This window comes from Hypanus sabinus, chromosome 26, assembly GCF_030144855.1.
Source record: "Hypanus sabinus isolate sHypSab1 chromosome 26, sHypSab1.hap1, whole genome shotgun sequence".
In the NCBI taxonomy this organism is placed as follows: domain Eukaryota; kingdom Metazoa; phylum Chordata; class Chondrichthyes; order Myliobatiformes; family Dasyatidae; genus Hypanus; species Hypanus sabinus.
The window spans coordinates 32416691-32436546 of NC_082731.1; the positions used below are offsets into that span (position 1 = coordinate 32416691).

The 19856-nt window shown below is 43.1% G+C and overlaps 1 protein-coding gene across 1 annotated transcript in view; it reads right to left on the minus strand.

Annotated features, from left to right (window-relative positions):
• Positions 1-19856, minus strand: part of LOC132381739 (ryanodine receptor 1-like) — a 500293-nt gene that overhangs the window by 186466 nt on the left and 293971 nt on the right. Inside the window, exon 62 of the mRNA XM_059951310.1 lies at positions 10013-10062. Within this exon, the coding sequence (XP_059807293.1) occupies positions 10013-10062 (50 nt within the window). The remainder of the gene's footprint in view (positions 1-10012; positions 10063-19856) is intronic.

A 19856-nucleotide genomic window follows, 5' to 3' on the forward strand; every position in this document is an offset into this window, starting at 1 on the left:
CAACGGTCTCTAGCATTTACAGAGAATGGTGGGGAAAACAAACACAAATCCAGTGAGTGACAGCCCTGTGGGTGAAAACACCTTGTTAGCGAGAGAAGTCAAAGGAGCATGGCCGGAGTGGATCAAGCTGACAGGAAGGTGACAGTAACTCATTACAATAGTGGTGTGCAGAAGAGCATCTCTGAATGCTCAACATGCTGAACCTTGAAGTGGATGGGCTACAGCAGCAGAAGACCACCAACATGGTTAGGAGGTTCCTAATAAAATGGCCAGAGCGTAGACTATTTAGAGATATGGGCTGAGAAATGCAGATGGAGCTTTTTATCTGGGCACTGTAAAGTACTGCACTTTGGGAAGTCAAGTAAAAGGAGAAATTATAAAGGTAGACCTCTTAAAAGCAGTAAGGCGCAGAGAGACGTTGGGGTTCTAGTCCATTGTTTGCAAGTGAATAGGGCAGTAAAGAGAGCATATGGCATGTCATTATTAGCAGGGTTGTTGAACATACGATTAAGTAAACCAAGCTGCAACTATACAAAACTTTAGTCAGATTGCACTTGTAGTACTGCATGCAGTTCTGCTTTCCCTATCATAGGAAGGGTGTAAAGAATATGGAGAGGGTGCAAAAGAGTTGCCAGGATTCTGCCTGAGGGTATGAGCCATAGGGAAACATTGAACAAACTTGGGTTGTTCTTCCTTGAGCATTGGAGGCTGGGTGGACACCTGGCAGTGGTTTTTAAAACGATTAGCAGTTAAGATAGGGTAGGCAGTCGAAATTCGTTTTCCAGAGTAGAAATATCAAGCACCAGAGAGGATGCTTTTAAAGCTAATAGGGGGAAGTATAAAGGTAAGTTTATTTTTACACAGTGAGTAATAGGTAGCGGGAATGGGTTACCTGGGGTAGTAGTGGAGGCGAGCAGTATGGCGGAGTTTAAGATGCTTTTACATGCACATGGGTAGGATGGGATACAGACGATGTATAGGAGGAGGACATTTGTTTTAAATTGGCATCAAGGTTGACGCGACCTTGTTGGCCAAATAGCCTGTGCGGTGTTGTAATGTTTTATGCTTGGCTGGGAAAAGTAACAAAAAAGAGATTTTTAACACAACATCTTTTCAGCGGTTGCATGATCAACACTTTTGTTTCTTGGCAATGGATTTAGATCTCACTTCATCTGAGAGGCATCAACAAAGTGTTTTGTACTAACAACATTGTACTATAAACCTCCAAGTCTACCAGGAGAAAGGGAATAAAACTACATTAATTCAGATATGGCAAATGAGGAAGGTCTCAACACATTCAAGCAATCTACTATACTTATTCATTTTGATATTGGAGTTAGTGGCCACGAAATGAATATTTAGTGGCCGTGACCAAACTTTATTCCACCTGTTGCATTGCCTTCTCACGTGAAGAAAACAATTTTTCATTCAAGCATTTGTACAATCACTCGTGGGAAAAAAAATTAAATATAGATCCCATGTGTTGAGCTGCAATCATTCACTTGTTATTCGGAAAAACTTTATTTACCACTTCTTTTCCATTATAGCAGTTTGGATTCCTCCACCGCCCAATTTACCTTGATGAAATAATCTGCTCAACCTCCCGCCATCTTTCTTTCGGATTCATTTTATGGCTAAAGAACAGAATCTGTGTCCTGATGAAGGGTCTCGGTCCAAAACATCACCCAGTTATTCCTCTCCTTAGATGCTGAGTTTCTCCAACACTTGGTGTATGTTCCTCAGGATTTCCAGCATCTCCAGAATCTTGCGTTTAGAATGTGTGTTATCTCCTGTAAACCTGACATCTTTCAATTTCTGATAAGGACCTTTTCTCATGGAAGCCATAGTTAATACTAACAACAAAAAAACTAGCTTCAAAATACCTGACAAAACAAGGCGCTAACTGAATTATTTAAGGCAGCAAATTGCTAGAACAGCAAGTTTGAAGACATGGACCTCAATCATCTGAGTCTGATAAGAACTTTGGGACAGGGAGCGCTGTGTCACACGATCAAGCTCAGAATTAAGTTTAGTGCTTCTGCTGCCATTTTAACGTAGGCCTGCTCATCACCGTGATGTTGCTCTGCATCTTGCGGTCTAATTCAAGTACTTCCATGGCTCTGCAAACAGAGGTAGGGAGTTGGAAGTCAGGGGAAAATAATACTTTCACAAGGGATTATAAAGGATCACATTCACAGTGTTTTCCTTGCCTTACTGAGAGAATCTGTTACAGTCACTAAGTCTTAGCTACAGGGGACCAAGGTGACAACTAGTGACGATTAAGGCAGTCTCTAAGATTCGGCACAGCAATGATCTAACCAGAAAATACATCATATCTACTGTCTGTAGCCATTAGGTTTACTCTGCCTAATGTTGTTGCACCATCAAATTAGTCCTCACCTCCACCTCTCACACAAGTAGGCCCACCTACCATCTTGTATCTACCTATACTAATCCCACTTATTAGCACTTTGTCTGTAGTCCACTTTCTCCCAATCCAGAGAATCCATTCAGCATCACCTCTTTTCCATTTCTTGGGATGATGTGCAGCCACAATGCATCCTTCTACTAAATCCAGAAAGGACTTGGGGACCAAAAAGAGTGTAGCTCTTTACTGTAGCCCCAGGATATGATGAAAGAACAAAGACCCCCCCCCCCCCCCACCGCTGCATACTCACATCTAACACACCCTCTCATATCCTATTCCCCAAACTCCTCACAATCCCTTCTGATGTACAAGCTGGAAGAAGACAGAAGAATAAATCTCTTACTTAAACCCCTGCCTACATAAGCCCACTCAGGTGTATGGAATGCTCCTGCAATTTCTGGGAAATTAGGAGAGCTCTAATGTTGCTGGTAATCATGCAGAGGTGAGGAAGAGGAAGACTTGCAGTGGGACCTGGGCCCGCTGGAAAAGTGGGTCGAAAAATGGCAGATGGAATTTAATGTAGACAGCTGTGATACTTTGTAGTTTGTGAGGACAGACCAGGTTAGCACTTACACAGTGAATGATCCCAGAGGGACAGAGGGATCCCGGAATACAGATCTATAATTCCTTGAAAGTGGCGTCACAGGTAGATAGGGTCGTAAAGAGAGTTTTTGGCAGATTGGCCTTCATAAATCAAAGTACAGGAGTTGGAATTTTAAGTTGAAGTTGTGTAAGATGATGGCAAGGCCTGATTTGGAGTATTGTGTGCAGTTCCGGTCACCTAAGATCAACCGTAGGGCATTCTAAAGGAGAAGAAGCAGTCAGAGGTCATAGTAAATATCTGTACCAATGACATGGGAAGAAAAAGGGATGAGGTCATGTAAACAAATTTAAGGCGTTCTGTAGCAGATTAAAGAAGAGGACATCCAAGGCTGACATCTCCACCTTATTCGTAGTGTTATGTGGTCCTGAGTAAAGCAACGGGGGAAATAAGTCAGGTAAATATGAAGGTAGCGGGATGGTGGGGTAGGAGAGAGGGCAGGAGGGCTTTAACTTTTTGGATCATTCAGAACATTTCTTGGGTCGGTGGGATCTGTACAGGCAGGACCGGATACACACCTAATGTGTCCAATATCATTGACAGAGGTTTGGTTCATGCTGTTGAGAAGTTTTTAAACTAATTGGGGTAATTTCAATAGAGGGTTGAAGTCCACAGAGTTCTACAGTGGAGAAATAGGCCCACCATATCCATTCTGAATCTCTTTTGCACCCTGTACAGTGCAATCCCATGCTTACTATCGTGCTTCCTGTGTCCCTAACCAACATTTTAGTTGGTCGCACAAAGTCCTCCCAAGCACTTACACTTAACGTCCAGGCTACTGAGGCAAGCTTCCTGCATGCCTTTCTCACCGTGCTATCTGACCGGAAGTTGCCTTAGACTTCGCCATCCTTTGTTCTTCAATATTTCCTAGAGTCTTACCGTTCGTGGTGTACATCTACAGTTATTAGACACACAAGACGCACACTTATCAGGATTGAGTTCCAAGTGCCATTTCTGTGGCTATCTCATCTGCTGATGAATATCATTCCATTCCCTAAGACTACCCTTCCACTTATCAACAATACTAACAATTTTTGTGCCATTAGACAGGACCTGTCAAACACAGACTGACAGTAGTTTGGAAACATGTAATTGCAGGTCTATTTTACATCTGAATAGTGACAGTCTTTCTCAAAGTGAAATGGGCCAATGGTTAGGTCACGGTGGGGGGGGGGTAGGGGGTCAGAACCCCTTACGTCAAGGGGAACGGATGGCTTGTTGAAGGCGAAAAAGGGGGAAGGAGGCACGTAGGAAGTATAGGGCAGCAAAAACAGGGGGGGGGGGGTGGGACAAAGAGCAGCCACAAAATAAGACCAACTGTTTAAAAAGATCAAGGCATTTTTATAGTATATTCAGACCAAGAAGATGACTGTAGATAGGGTGGGGCCCTTAGGGGCCAAAGGGAAGGCTCTGGTAAAATGTTGGTGCATATACATGCAGCGACCTCTCAGGGGCCAAGTAAAGGTGCTTCTTTCTTTGTTAAATGTGCTTTTACATATAGTAATGTGCTTTTACACATATTCTTGACTTCAATAACTATGTGTACAGCAGGTGTACCACATCAGTGTACTGCTTATTGTTCAGAGTAACCACCCGGTGGTTCAGAGAAGGCGAGTCAGGATGTCAGGCCAAAGGATTCGAGTTGGTACCTCCGAACTGGCGCAAAGGCGGTGTATAGTGAAACCGCGAGTGACTGTTTTGGACGTTTCTTTTGTGATTGCGGGACCCTGTTGGACTTTGATAGCTGCAGGCCTGCTTCCCTTGTTTGATGGTGAGCAGGGCAGCAGAGCTGCAGTGTTGCCTCAGTTGTGGCCAGAACTAGCCCTCAGGCTGTTACGTGGCGTCTGGGCTCGGTTGGGGGTGGCCTTTCCCTATTGCTGCTGCCCTCCAGTGTTGGATTGGTGGAATTGCTGGGAGCCATTAGCTTGTGGGACTTGCCTCCTGTCTTCTCCTATCATTTCGGATCCCCCCTTCCCCCTCTCAAATCTCTCACTATCGCTTCTTTCAGTTAGTCCTGACGAAGGGTCTCGGCCCAAAACATCAACTGTACTTCTCCCTATAGATGCTGCCTGGCCTGCTGCGTTCCACCAGCATTTTGTGTGTGTTGCTTGTGGGACTTGTCACTCAGGCTCTTGGACTAAAAATGTGTTTTCCTCCATGCTTGATCTTTTTTATTCCCCTTTCTTGTTACTTTAGATGCACGTGTTTGTTTTTGCACCTTGGCCCCAAAGGAACGCGGTCTTGATTGGCTCCATCCACGTCTGACTTGAATGACAATTAAACTTGATTTGATCTGATTTGCATGTAACCGTTAAACATAGATATGGATTAGACGGATAATCATCAACCAGCGTGTGTAATAGCAGTGGCAGGGAAATTATTTAAAAAAAAAATCACTAAAAGACAGGACCAATTTGCACTGGGAAAGGCAGGCATTGAATATGAAGTTAGCACAGATGTCCTGGTGGGCGATCCTGTTTAACTAATTTAACTGAGCTTCTGAGTTCCTCAATAAATGAGTGTGGAACAGCTAGTGTACACGGTGTACCATAATGCCTCTGATAAGGTCCCACGAGGCAAGCAGGTCGAAAATGTTACACCCAGGAAATCCAGAGCAAGGTGGGAAAATGGATCTACAACTGTCTTGGCAATTGGAGACAGAAGCTAAACCTAAATCAGAGGGTACCGGAAGAGTTATTACTGTGTTTGGAAGGCTTTGACCAATGGTATATTATGACCACTGTTGAGAGTTTATAAGATACTTTAGTGCCTCAGATGTGAATGGAGGAGGCACGATTAATAAGTTTGCAAGTGGCACAAAAATTGGTCGCGTTGTTGGTAGAGAGGAGAATCTCAGCCTGCAGAAGGTTTCAGTTCTGAGGACGGATTAGAAAGGCTGGGTTTGTAACCCCGGGAGTGGAGGAGACTGAGGAGTGACCTCATAGAGGCAGACAGTGTGAAAGGCAAATAGCTTTTAAGCAACTGTGATGTAAATCAATATGATGTGATGTGACGTAAACTGCGATGCACAGCAATGTTGTAAATTTAGTCAAAAAAAGGCAAAGAAAGCTTTTGTAAGGTTTAGGAAACCAGAACTGGACAGGGCCTTTGAGAAGTAAAGCAAATAATAAAGAACTTAAACAGAAAATCAGAAGGCTAAAGGGGGCCATGACACGTCTTTGGTGAGTGGGGTTAAGGAACATACAGATGCATTAAAAAACGAGAGGGTAGACAGGTAAAGAGTAGGACCAATCAAAGATAACCATATAACCATATAACAATCACAGCACGGAAACAGGCCATCTTGGCCCTCCTGGTCCGTGCCGAACCCTTAATCTCACCTAGTCCCACCTACCCGCACTCAGCCCATAACCCTCCACTCCTTTCCTGTCCATATACCTATCCAATTTTACCTTAAATGACACAACTGAACTGGCCTCTACTACTTCTACAGGAAGCTCATTCCACACAGCTATCACTCTTTGAGTAAAGAAATATCCCCTCGTGTTTCCCTTAAACTTCTGCCCCCTAACTCTCAAATCATGTCCTCTCGTTTGAATCTCCCCTACTCTCAATGGAAACAGCCTGTTCACGTCAACTCTATCTATCCCTCTCAAAATTTTAAATACCTCGATCAAATCCCCCCTCAACCTTCTACGCTCCAATGAATAGAGACCTAACTTGTTCAACCTTTCTCTGTAACTTAATTGCTGAAACCCAGGTAACATCCTAGTAAATCGTCTCTGGGCTCTCTCTAATTTATTGATATCTTTCCTATAATTCGGTGACCAGAACTGCACACAATATTCCAAATTTGGCCTTACCAATGCCTTGTACAACTTTAGCATTACATCCCAACTTCTGTACTCAATGCTTTGATTTATAAAGGCCAGCGTTCCAAAAGCCCTCTTCACCACCCTATCTACATGAGACTCCACTTTCAGGGAACTATGCACAGTTATTCCTAGATCTCTCTGTTCCTCTGCATTCCTCAATGCCCTACCATTTACTCTGTATGTTCTATTTGGATTATTCCTGCCAAAATGTAGAACCTCACACTTCTCAGCATTAAACTCCATCTGCCAACGTTCAGCCCATTCTTCTAACCGGCATAAATCTCCCTGCAAGCTTTGAAAATCCACCTCATTATCCACAACACCTCCTACCTTAGTATCATCGGCATACTTACTAATCCAATTTACCACCCCATCATCCAGATCATTTATGTATATGACAAACAACATTGGGCCCAAAACAGATCCCTGAGGCACCCCGCTAGTCACCGGCCTCCATCCCGATAAACATCCCGATAAAGGAGGGAATTTCTGCCTGGAGCCAGAGGAAGGAGATGAGACACTAAGTGGGTATTTTCAATAGTATTCACAAAGGGGAATGAAATGGGGGTGGTGAGATTGGGGAGAGGTATGTTGATATTCTAGGGCATGTTGATGTCAAAGAGGAGGTGGTGTTGGATTTTTGAAGAACATTAAGGTATAAGGCCCCAGGGAGTGATGGGATCTATTACATATTATTGAGAGGGACAAGGGAAGAGATTGCTGGAGAGATCTTTGGATCTGCTTTAGCCAAAAACAAAGTCTTGGTGGATTAGACAACAGCCAACTTGTTTCTTTGTTTAAGAAGAGCTGTAGAGACAAACTAGGAAATTATAGGTTGATGAGCCTTATATCAGTGGTAGGAAAATTACTGGAGAGGATTCTTACGGTTAAGATACACACATCTATTAAAGTATAGACCTATCAGGGTATTTGGTGTGGCTTTGTGCAGGGAAGGTTGTGTCTTGCAAACTCCATTGAGATTTTTAGAGATACCAAAGATGATCGATGATTGTCGGTACATGGATATCATTGATGTGGACTTCAGTAAAACATTCAATAAGGTCCCTCATGGCTGGCTGATCCAAAAGATGAAGGTGCATGCATCCAAGGAGACTTGGTAGACTGCATTTAAATTTGGCTTGGCCAAATAAGATAGAGGGAATATACTAACTGAAAGTCTGTGACCAGTGATGTTCCCCGGAGACTAGTGCTGGGATCTCATGATTTGGACGAAAATATAGGGGTGGACTGATCAGTAAATTTACAGATGACATAAAAATTGGTAGAGTTGTGCATAGTGGAATGGTTACCACGTGGGTTCTGCAGCATAGAGACTGACTAGAAATATGGGCAGAAAAATGACAGAGGGAGTTTAATCTGGACAAGTGTGAGGGGTTGCACTTTGCAAGTTCAGGTACCAGAGGCAAGTATATAGTAAATGGCAGGGCCTTGAGGAAGCCCGATGGGCCGAGGGGTCTTGGGGCGCAAGTCCATAGCTCCCCGAAAGTGGTAAAGAAGGCATCAGTCGAGGGATGTGAGGAGCAGGAAATCATGTTGCAGCTATTAAAAACTTCAGGTAGTTCTGAGCACTTCATGAGACAAAGGATACGGAGGCCTTGCAGTGGGTGCAGAAGTTGTTCACCAGGATGTTGCCTGCATGAGAGAATATTAGCTATATGGAGAGATAGGGCACACTTGGGTTGTTCTCTCTGGGGCGCCGATAAAATTATATACGTGAGGTGGTGGGGCATCATTAGGGTTGAATGACAGTCTTTTTCTTAGGGTGGAAAATTCTAACAAAAGAAAGCATGGATTCAGCATGAAAGGGGCAAAGTTTAAAGGGATTTGTAAGGCAAGTTTACCTTTACACAGGTATCTGCAACATGTTGCCAGGGAAGGTGACAGAAAAAGATACAATAACAGTGTTTAAGAGGTATTTAGACTGGCATGTGAACAGACAAGGATGAAGGGATGGGCAGTTTAAATTGGCATCATGGTTGACATGGGCATTGTGAGCCAATGAGCCTGTCCTGTGTATAACTATTCTATGTTCTTACTAATGGTGGAATGAAGGGTCCAAGCAGTCTGCCCCTATTCTATTTTAGGTATTGTCAACATTTGTCTCATTTTTGTGAGGGCTTGATTCTATTTTCCAATGTTGGTATTAAGATATTCAATGCACGAGACCCCGATGAACATGTCAGCACCTCTGTGGTGGCATATCATCTAGATAAGGGACTCTGATGTAACTTACAAACTTTATAAATGATACTCTAAGTACCCAATCATTTACTTTTCAACAAATATTTTTATCATCCACATAAACTTTATGTTACATAATAGAATGTCTTGCTTGTAATCTTCTAATATACAGTAATGAAATATTCTTGCAATGTGAACGTCTTCGATCCTAGGATACATTAAATATATTTCCTGTAGGCTTATAGACAGTTCATAAACTCACAAATTAAAACATAATTTCCTTTAGTTATTTCAGTCTGTAAATTGTCTTTTACCATATATTGTTTTTGCTCTTTAAGTTAGAAATAGCATTCATATTGCAAAACAAAAGTAAGCTAGGTACACTGCAGTCCAAACCACGACGACACAGTTAGCTGCACATAGCACAAAGCTGTTGAGTGACATACTGTAGCTTATACGTGCCCACGCAGGCACACTCTAATACAAGCACACAGAACATGAGCAAGTATACCAGGTGTACGATATTTAAATAAAATCAATGTCATGAAACATTTAGGCATGGAGCGAGGAACTAAAAGAATGAAACCCTCAGGCACTCCCTGAGAATGAAACAAAAGCTGTTTTATGTTGATCTTTTAGGGGCTTGAAGCTGGACTAGTTTCCCAAAGGTGAACGTCGAATGCTGCCCCCTCCTGAATCTGAATTAAAAGAGCAACATAAATCAGCTAAAATGTGCTGATGGTTACTGAGATGAAGTTCAGTTGTACTACAGGTATTTCTCAACAGATTACAGACTTTTTTCAGCACAATACACTCAGCGTATCGCCTTCTGAAGAACGTTTTGCACAGGAGGAAAATAAACCCAGCAACAGACAAAATGACAGCATGACTGAACAGTACAAGCTTAGAAAGTAACACTATGTTCCAACACTCCATGCAGCTTACCAAAGAGGGAGACTCTATGTCTGATCAAAGCTGCGAGTTTGCAGAAGATACTGAGGTAGAGAAACAATGAGGAAGAAGTGAGAAGAGACAAGAACAGGCAGCACCAAATATCACTAGAAAGGAATTAACAATGAGAGAAGCCTGAAGCAGATTTACCTCCTGATCTAAAACAGTTGGTTTGAGACCTAAAACTAAAACAATGAGTACTGGAAACACGCACACAAAATACTGGAGGAACTCAGCAGGCCAGGCAGCATCTGTGGAAAAGAGTACAGTCGACATTTTGGGCCGAGACCCTTCAGCAGGACTGGAGAAAAAAAAGGTGGGAAGTAGAGTTAAAAGGTGGGGGTGGGGGGGGAGAAACACAAGGTGATAGATGGAACTGGGAGGGGGGAACTCAGGTTGGAGGAACAACGCCTTATATTCCGTCTGGGTAGCCTTCAACCTGATGGTGTGAACATTAATTTCCTGAACCTCTGCTAATGTTTCCCCCCCACCCCTCTTCACCATTCCCCATCTCTTTTCCCTCTCTCGCTTCATCTCCTTGCCTGCCCATTGCCTCCCTCTGGTGCTCCTTCCCCCTTTTCTTTCTTCCTTCCTTCCACGGCCTTCCGTCCTCTCCCATTAGATTCCCCCTTCTCCAGCCCTGTATCTCTTTCACCGATTAACTTTCCAGCTCCTTACTCCGCCCCTCCCCTTCCTGGTTCCAGCTGTCACCTTGTGCTTCTCATACCCCTCCTCCCACCTTTTAACTCCTCATCTTTTCTTTCTCCAGTCCTTCTGAAGGATTTCGGCCTGAAATGTCGACTGCACTCTTCTCCATAGATGCTGCCTGGCCTGCTGACTTCCTCCCAGCATTTTGTGCGTGTTGCTTGGATTTCCAGCGTCTGCAGATGTTCTCTTGCTTGAGTACTGGAAATATTCTGCCCTTCAGGTGCCATTTGTTTGAAGAGAGACATGTTTCAGGACTTCTGATTTTCTTTTCCTGCAAATGCTGCCTGGCCTGTTAAGTATTTCCATCAATTACCATTCTTATTTTGGATTTCCAGTTTTGAATTTCACTGGTTTAAGATCTATTTTCTTATACTAGGGTGTCAACATATACAATAATACACTTTCAATATCAGCATATTAGCCTCATCTGAAATCCATTTGTCGATAAATAAATAATGCACAGATAAACTTTAATCTGTTTTGCATTTCCCTTCTTCCCTTCTTGAATCATTTAAAAACAAGTTAATTTTACTCCCAGCATTTGTACACAATTTCTCATGAAAACTGGGGATTATTTTATTTTAGTGATTCTTTCAATCAACTAATAATTCTATACTCGGGCAACAGCAACCTTTTTTGAATTTTTTTATAGCATATTAAACAAATAGGTGGCACAAAATATTAGCATTATCTTTCTTTAAAAATGTTGTGCATTCCTAACTTTTTAAATTTCCATAGAACCACAGAACACTACAGCACAGTACAGGCCCTTCAGCCCTTCATGTTGTGCCGACCCGTATAATCCTTTAAAAAAGTACTAAACCCACACTACCCCATAACCCTCCATTTTTCTTTCATCCATGTGTCTGTCCAAGAGGCTCTTAAATACCCCTTTTGTTTTAGCCTCCATTCCTGGCAAGTCATTCCAGGCACACACAACCCTCTCTGTAAAAAACTTACCCCTGATGTCTCCCCTAAACTTCCCTTCCTTAATTTTGTACATATGCCCTCTGGTGTTTGCTGTTATATTACTATCATATTTCTTCATCTTTTTCAACATTTATCTCCATCAGAAAGTCCTATTATTCCCTTTTCTATATGAGCCTAAGGATTAATATTGACTGATATTCACTCCTGGCCAGTGGGCCTCTTGTTTGTTTGCGAATCTCGCTCTCTAAGCACAGCAGCTGCCTCTTGTAAGATCACAACAATTCTAACAACTATATTTTTTGACTTTTTTGACTTCTAGTCATAAATGAAAGTCGGCTTCAGTTCTTGAATGTGAATGGCTAGTGGTAATCAGATCAAATTTAAAACAAATACCGTCTGTAGAACAGCTTTGAAAACAAGTTCTGTAGATAGTAGACACTCTCGTGAGAAGTAACATTTGGCTCACTGTGCGGCTAGTCACAACTCAAATGCCATCTGCAAATTTGCTGATGACACAACAACTGCTGGCAGAATTTCAGATGGTGACGAGAAGGTATATAGGACTGAGACTAATTAGCTGGTTGAGTAGTGTTACAACAACAACCTTGCACTCCACGTCAGTAAGACCAAAGAATTAACTGTGGACTTCAGAAAGGGTAAGAAGAGGTTGTATATACCAGTCCTCATCGAGGGATCAGTCATAGAAAGGGTGAGCAATTTCAAAGTTCTGGGTGTCTGCATCTCTGAGGATCTCACCTGGGCCCAACATATTGATGCAGTTACCAAGAAGCGGCTATATTTCAATAGGAGTTTGAGGAGTTTTGATAGCTCGCCAAAGAGACTTTAAAATTTCTACAGATATACAGTGGAGAGCATTCTAACTGATTGCATCACCATCTGGTATGGGGGGGGGTGGGCATTGGAGGGGCACTGAACCGCACAGGATCAAAATAAGCTGTGGAAAGATCATGGGTACTAGCCTCCCCAGCGTCCAGGACATCTTCAAGGAGTGATGTCTCAAAAAGGCGTCACCCTTCAGTAAGGACCCTCATCACCTAGGATACGTTCTCTTCTCATTATAACCATCAGGGAGGAGGTACAGGAGCCTGAAGGCACACGCTCAACGATTCAGGAACAGCTTCTTCCTCTCTGCCATCAAATTTTTAAATGGGCACGAACACTACCTAACTACTTTTTTTCCACTTTCTTTGTTAGTTATTTAACTTTTATATATATATTTATTTACTGTAATTTACAGTTTTGTTATTATTGAGATCTATGCCCCCAAAATGCTTTTAGAGCCTTTATGTTACAAGGGCATCTGAGGAAATATAAACATGTGAAGTCACCCCAAGTGGTAGATAAAAAGGTATTAATGCGGCGAGCATTCAGGCTTATCAGGAGTGGTCGAGGAACATTCAGAGTAATGATAGGAAGACGGCGATTAGAATCCATTCCTCTGACTTCATCTTCTGCGGTGGGCAATTCGTTCATCTACATTATTAGCATGTATTTTTAGTTTATAAGTATTGTACCTGGGTTTTGGAAATCCCTTGTGTTTTAGAAATGGTTTGTAATTTGAAGTGTTTTCTAAACTAGAAACCTACTGTGAGTTTTAAATGTGCCTTAAAAACATTGTTTGGATTTAAATGTGTATCACTGAAAATAAACGAACTGTGTTTAAACTACTTTGTTAGCTGGAAGTATCTTCTCCTCGGTAGGGAGGGGGGACCCACCACTCAAATAGTGGGTATTGGCAGCTGTAGAGAATAAACAGGAAGTAAATTAGTCTTTGTAATCTTTGTAGATTACACTATAATCTCCCTTTAATGAGAGTTTCACGGCTATTTATATCCGATATGGTTTAAGGTCTTCATTTGAGATTAGAACATCTCGGTCAGCAAACCCAATGCCATCATATATGAAACAGTAATGTTGGTCATATTTTATCGTCTTGTCAAACTATCCTTGCACTGACTATCATTCTGGAATACTGTTCTTTGCCACATTATCTCTCCTGGTCTGAGGTGTACTAGAACTGTTATGTCTACATGCTATTGCTAAATACCTGCTGCACAGTTAGTTTACAGCTAATCAAGATAGTGAATGTTAAATGCTATATTGGATCATGGTCACTTTGAACAGCTTTTCCATTTTACCTTACTTGTGGTGGCAACATTGCACACAAGTTGGCAAATTGCAAATTTAAATCAGTATTTCATCCCTGTACCTATGATTGTTTGGCTAGGTACAGCTCCAATGCCGCATTTAAGTTTGATGATGGGACCAGTGTCGTTGGCTGAATGGAAGGCGGTGACGAATTGGCAAATAGCAGGGAGACTGAAAATCTGGTTAGTGGTGCCTCAACACCAACCTCTCACTCAACACCAGCAAAACCGATTAGTGACTACAGGAGGGAGAAGCCAGAGGTTCATTAGCCAGTCCCCATTAGGGGGGCTAAGCTTAGTAGCTTTAAATTCCTTGGCGCTATTATATCAGGGGATCTGTCCTTGGTTCAGCAAGTAAGTGTCACCACAACGAGGGCAGGACTACTTTCTTACAAGTTTGTGCAGATTTAGTATGTCACCAAAAACTTTGAAGAACTTCCGATACACAGTGTGGAGGATCCTAACTGGTCGCATCCTGGCCTGGAATGGAAAAGTGGTTGGTACAGCTCAGTCCGTCACAGGCAAAGCCCTTCTCACACTTACATGGAGCACCGCCACAAGAAAGCAGCGTACATCATCAAAATTCCCCAACTACAGTTATTACTCTTCAACCCTCAGGCTCCTGAACCGGCATGGGTAGCTTCACTCACAACGCTGAACTGATCCCACAACCTACGGACTCACTTTCAAGGACTCTTTACAACCCACGCTCACAGTATTATTTTTTATTTGCACGATTTGCCTTCTTTTGCTTACTGGTCGTTAGTCAGTCTTAGTTTACGCATGATTTCATTTTGTAAATTCTTTTGCGTTATTTTTCCTGGATACGCCTGCAAGAAAATGAATCTCAAGGCAGTAAATGGTAACACATAGGTACTTTGATGATAAATTTACTTTGAACTCTGAAGTAAGCCACAGCACAGCTAGAGGCGGATTGTGTGGGCAAGGGTCATGCCTCTGCTTTGCCGACTTTGATGAGCACAACCTGTGGATGAGGTAAAGAGGGAAAAGCATCACATTGCACTCGGAGGTATAAAGGCGCGATTGGAAATGGCTGCACAAGGAGCAATTGAGGAAGAAAACTCAACAATCTCTTGAAATGTTCCACCATTAATACCCTGGCATTTGCTACTCCACATCAGTTATACAGAGACACAGCCACAACCGCAGCAACCAAGCCACTTTGCACATTTATACGACTATCCCATGAGGTTGGCCTTTCCTTTGGCTGCTCGTTTACACTCTCTACCTCACCACCTTTTCCTTATTGATCCTCTGAGCCGGAAGCCACACTACCTATCACAGTCGTTATTCAATAACGACAATCATGCCATTCCAGTACTTTGATACCAATTTTCCCCTTGGTTTTGCAGGAAAAAGTGACCCCCCCACCCCACCAGGAGGCCATTAGTCCAACAAACTGGAACTGATCTTCTCTGTCCCAAAGGCTGGGGAGGATGGAGATGGTTCTGATGCACGGTCTCAATCTGAACTGTTGCCCAGTGCCTTTGCTTCCCACAGATGCTGCTCAATGTGCCGGTCACACAGGTTATGACCCCTGCTGGGAGCAGGGATACAGTCGGCATCAAAATTATATAATGAATATTCCATGCCTGCTGACCTCCCTCCTCAGAGTGCAGGAATCCTTTATTTCCAGCTTGCGTCAGGCTCTCACAATTCAGCAGCTTTCACTGAGTCAAAGTCGGATCTATCCAAAGTCTCTTTGCCTCAATAAACAGGAAGAAGATTACTGCTCTGGTAGAGCAAAGAGATGACATCTGGAAGTATACGGTCACTTCTGAGGGGCAAACAGGTGCCATGAGGTAGCACTTGTCCTCGTTTGTAAGGGAAGACAGTCACTAAGGAAAAACTCAAGGGTAAATAGTTCCTATCGTTGTACCGGCTTTGTAAATTTTACTCAGTCTTACGGACCCTTCGGTTAATGGTAGGGCTCTATGGCATATAAAAAAAAGTTGGGAATCCCTGAATTAAACATGAGATATTTTCAGGAGCAACAAATAGAATGAAACAAGTAGGTAATTCAAGCTTAGATGTAACCTCCCTACTGTGATCAGACACCATTGTCGGTTAAGAACACATACTTCACTGTGGAAGGCTTTGGAAACAGAGAAGGCAATTGTCTCTGCAGATAATTATGTAAACAAGTTAGGTCTTTATTCTTTGGAGCGTAGAAGGTTGAGGGGGGACTTGATAGAGGTATTTAAAATGATGAGGGGGATAGATAAAGTTGACGTGGATAGACTTTTTCCATTGAGAGTAGGGGAGATTCAAACAAGAGGACATGAGTTGAGAGTTAAGGGGCAAAAGTTTAGGGGTAATACGAGGGGAAACTTCTTTACTCAGAGAGTGGTAGCTGTGTGGAACGAGCTTCCGGTAGAAGTGGTAGAGGCAGGTTCGATATTGTCATAAAAAAAAATTGGATAGGTGTATGGACAGGAAAGGAATGGAGGGTTATGGGCTGAGTGCAGGTCAGTGGGACAAGGTGAGAGTAAGCGTTCGGCACGGGCTAGAAGGGCCGAGATGGCCTGTTTCCGTGCTGTAATTGTTATACGGTTAAAGATAATGTCGCAATCTATTGATACTATAAAGCCGTTGAAACCTGCCAGAGGGTGTGGGGCAGCTACTCAGAGGAAGGCAATAAATAAATAAAGATTTGTAGTAATTAGCTCTCATTGAAATCCCCATGGTGAGATCAGGGAGTGTATTAAGCGGCCACCTTCGGTATTAACACCTCAGTATATCCCTGCCGCATATTACACAGTTCAGGACATGTCTGTTTAGTCAGTTAATACTATGGTAATTTGTACATCCAGGGAGACAGCCCTCAACAATGGTAGATGGAGTTTAAACTGGCCAAGTTTTCAGTGTTGCACATTGGGAGATCAAATGTAACGGGACAGTACATTATTAATGGCAGGACTCTTAACAGTGTGGGCGTACAGCGGGATCTTGGAGTCCAAGCTCATAGCAAGCTGAAGATGACTGTACAGGTTGACCAGGTGATAAAGAAGGCATATGACCTGCTTGCCTTTATTAGTTGAGGCACTGAGTTCAACCGTCAGGGAGTTACACTGCAGCTCTAGCAAGGATTCAAACAAAGTCCCACATGATAAGCTGACCTGCAAGGCCGGGTCCCTTGGAATCCAGGGAAAACTAGTTAGGTGGATTCAAAATCGGCTCAGAAGTAGGAAGCAGAGGGTGGTAGTTGAATGCTCTTTCTTTGAATGGAGGCCAGTGGCTAGGGTTGTACTGCAGGGGAACCTTGTTACTTATATCAATGATTTGTTAAAATTCAAATTTAATTATCATTCAACTGTACATGAATACCCATGAATACAGCCAAACAAAACTGTGTTCCTTCAGGGCCAAGGGGCAAAACACAATGCCACCAGTCACTCACAGCACAGTACTTTAAGTTCTTTAAGATCCTGCCCAGCAGGATCTTGCCATCATTAAAAAAAAATACTCTTAAGAAAGGCAGTAACACATTCAGGAAGTCTTATAGAAGCTGCTGCACCTGAGCCGCTGCCTGTTATTGGAAGTCTTACTGCATGTCCATACACAAAGTTTGGTCAGTAAGTTTGTGGATGATGTGAAATTAGGAGGTGCTGTACATACTGAAGAGGGTGATTGCGGATTACAAGGGGAGCTTGCTCCGTTAAGGAAGTGGGCCGAGCAGTGGCAAATGGATTTGAATACAGGTAAGTGTGAGATGATGCCTTTTGGAAAGTCAAACCAGCATAGAACTTACACTATGAATGGTAGGGCACGAGGGAGTGCAAGAGAAGAAAGGGGCTTAAGAGTACAAGTAGAATCACAGATAGACATGGTGATGAAAAGGTGTTTAGCACACTGGCCTTCATCCTTCAGGGCATTCAATATAGGAATTTGGACATTATGAAGTTGTCATACAAGATGCTGGTCAGAGTGCACTTGAGAGTTTTGGGTACAGCTTTGATCGCTCTGTTATAAGAAAGATGTGGTTAAATTGAAAGAAGTACAGAGAAGATTTATGGGGATGTTGCCAGAACAAGAGAGCCTGAGTTATAGGGAGTGGTTGACCAGGCTGCATAGCCTTGAAACATAGGTGAATGAGGGGAGACCTTTTAGAAGTGTTTAAAATTGAGAGGCATAGAAAAGATGGATGAAAGGTAGGGGAGTCAAAAACTAGGGGGCATGCATTTTGGCATGGGCACGTAGGGCCATAGGGCCTGTATCTGTGCAGTATTGCACTACGACTCCTCAAAACTCTGGCAAGGCTGAATCTGGATTTAATTCTAGTCACCCCATTATAGGATGGATGTGAAGGCTTTGGAGAAGGTGCAAAAGAGGTTTACTGAGTTTCTGTCTGGATTAGAGGGTTTGTGTCATTAGAAGAAGTTGGATAAATTTGGGTTATTTTCTCTGGAGCAGCTGAGGCTGGGTGGCAGGGGGGGGGGGGGACCTGACAGAAATTTAAAAGAGACACTGATGCACCATCAATAACTCTTGGAGACGTGAGGTGAGATATAGGCTTTTATTGGCTGGAAGAAAGAACAAGCAGCAATTGACCACCACACTGCATCCTGGAGACTGAGGCCGGGGCGGAGTCCTCAATCGCCTTTATACCGGGGTCCGTGGGAGCAGCCACGGTCTGTGGGAGGAGCCACAGGAACAGTCAGTGGTGGGGGGGGGGGTGTCCAGACAGGTATATGTACTTCACCACAGACGTATAGTTAAATATATAGCAGCATAAAGCTACTGGCGCTGTTATAAACAATGTGTACTGGGTGGTAGCAGGGTGTTCAGGAGTCTCACAGCCTGGAGGAAGAAGCTGTTACCCAGCCGAACAGTTCATGTTCTCATACTGCGTTACCTTCTGCCTGACCGTAGGAGATCAGAGAGACTGCCGAACAGATGGGAGGGCGCTACACATTGTGTAGGCAGAAGGGATAAAATTAGTTAGACATTTAATTACTAGCTTAATTAGTTTGGCGTAATACCATGCACTAAAGGGGCTGGTCCTGAGCTGTACTGTTCTATGTTCTAATGAAACAGAAGAGGTATATATAGGGTACTGGGGCTTTGTACTCAGAAGCCCTTGGACCATCCACTGGTATCTGAATATTCAAAGGGGTTCTTCAGATGAAATGTGCTCCCATTATAAATAAGTAATTCTGCAAAATTACCTCCATACATTCAAAATGCTAAAGTGGATAATTATAACCAGTGAAGCTGGAGTTAATCACTTATTGTTACCTTTGTGCTTGAAAAGCATTATACTGCAGAGCGTCGGGAGAGGAGAAATAGATTCCTCAGAGGACCTGCTTGCTCTGAATAATGACCTTGTACATCGACTTGCTGCTTATTCCCAGTCACAACACACAAGGTCTATTGCAGTTTAGTGTAGAGTGGGGAATTGCATCATAAATTCCCAGCATAATAGAACCTTAGTGATCTAGTAGCATTTAGTAGTGACTTTGTAGTCGTTCCTTATATTGCTTATCTGTGGGGATTCTAGGCAATTGGATGAGTCCTGACAGCATGTCAGGGGTTTCCTGCTACATTCCTTCACCGCCAGCTGCTGTGTGTATTGTTTATCCTTCTCCCCAAACTTCCCCATCCCATTCTCCTCTTCTTCCTGACCCTCCCACTGCAGAACCTAAAGCAATGCCTGAAAACAGAGACGCAGGAGACAATAAAGTGGTGCAAGGTGCTAGAGAGTGAACTCTTGTCTACACTTCTCGCTGCCTCGGTAAAACAGTCGGTAAATACGTAATCAAAGACCCCACCCATCCTGGACATTCTCTCTGCTCATCGGATGGAAAATACAAAATCCTGAAAGCTTGTACCACCGGGCTCAAGGACGGCTTCTGTACTGCTGCTATATGACTACTGAATGGACATCTTGTAAGATGGACGCTTGACCTCCCAATCTTCCTCGTCATAGCCTTGCACCTTATTGTCTGCCTATAATGCACTTCCTCTGTAACAGTGTAACTTGTATTCCATTATAGCTTTTCCCTTGAACT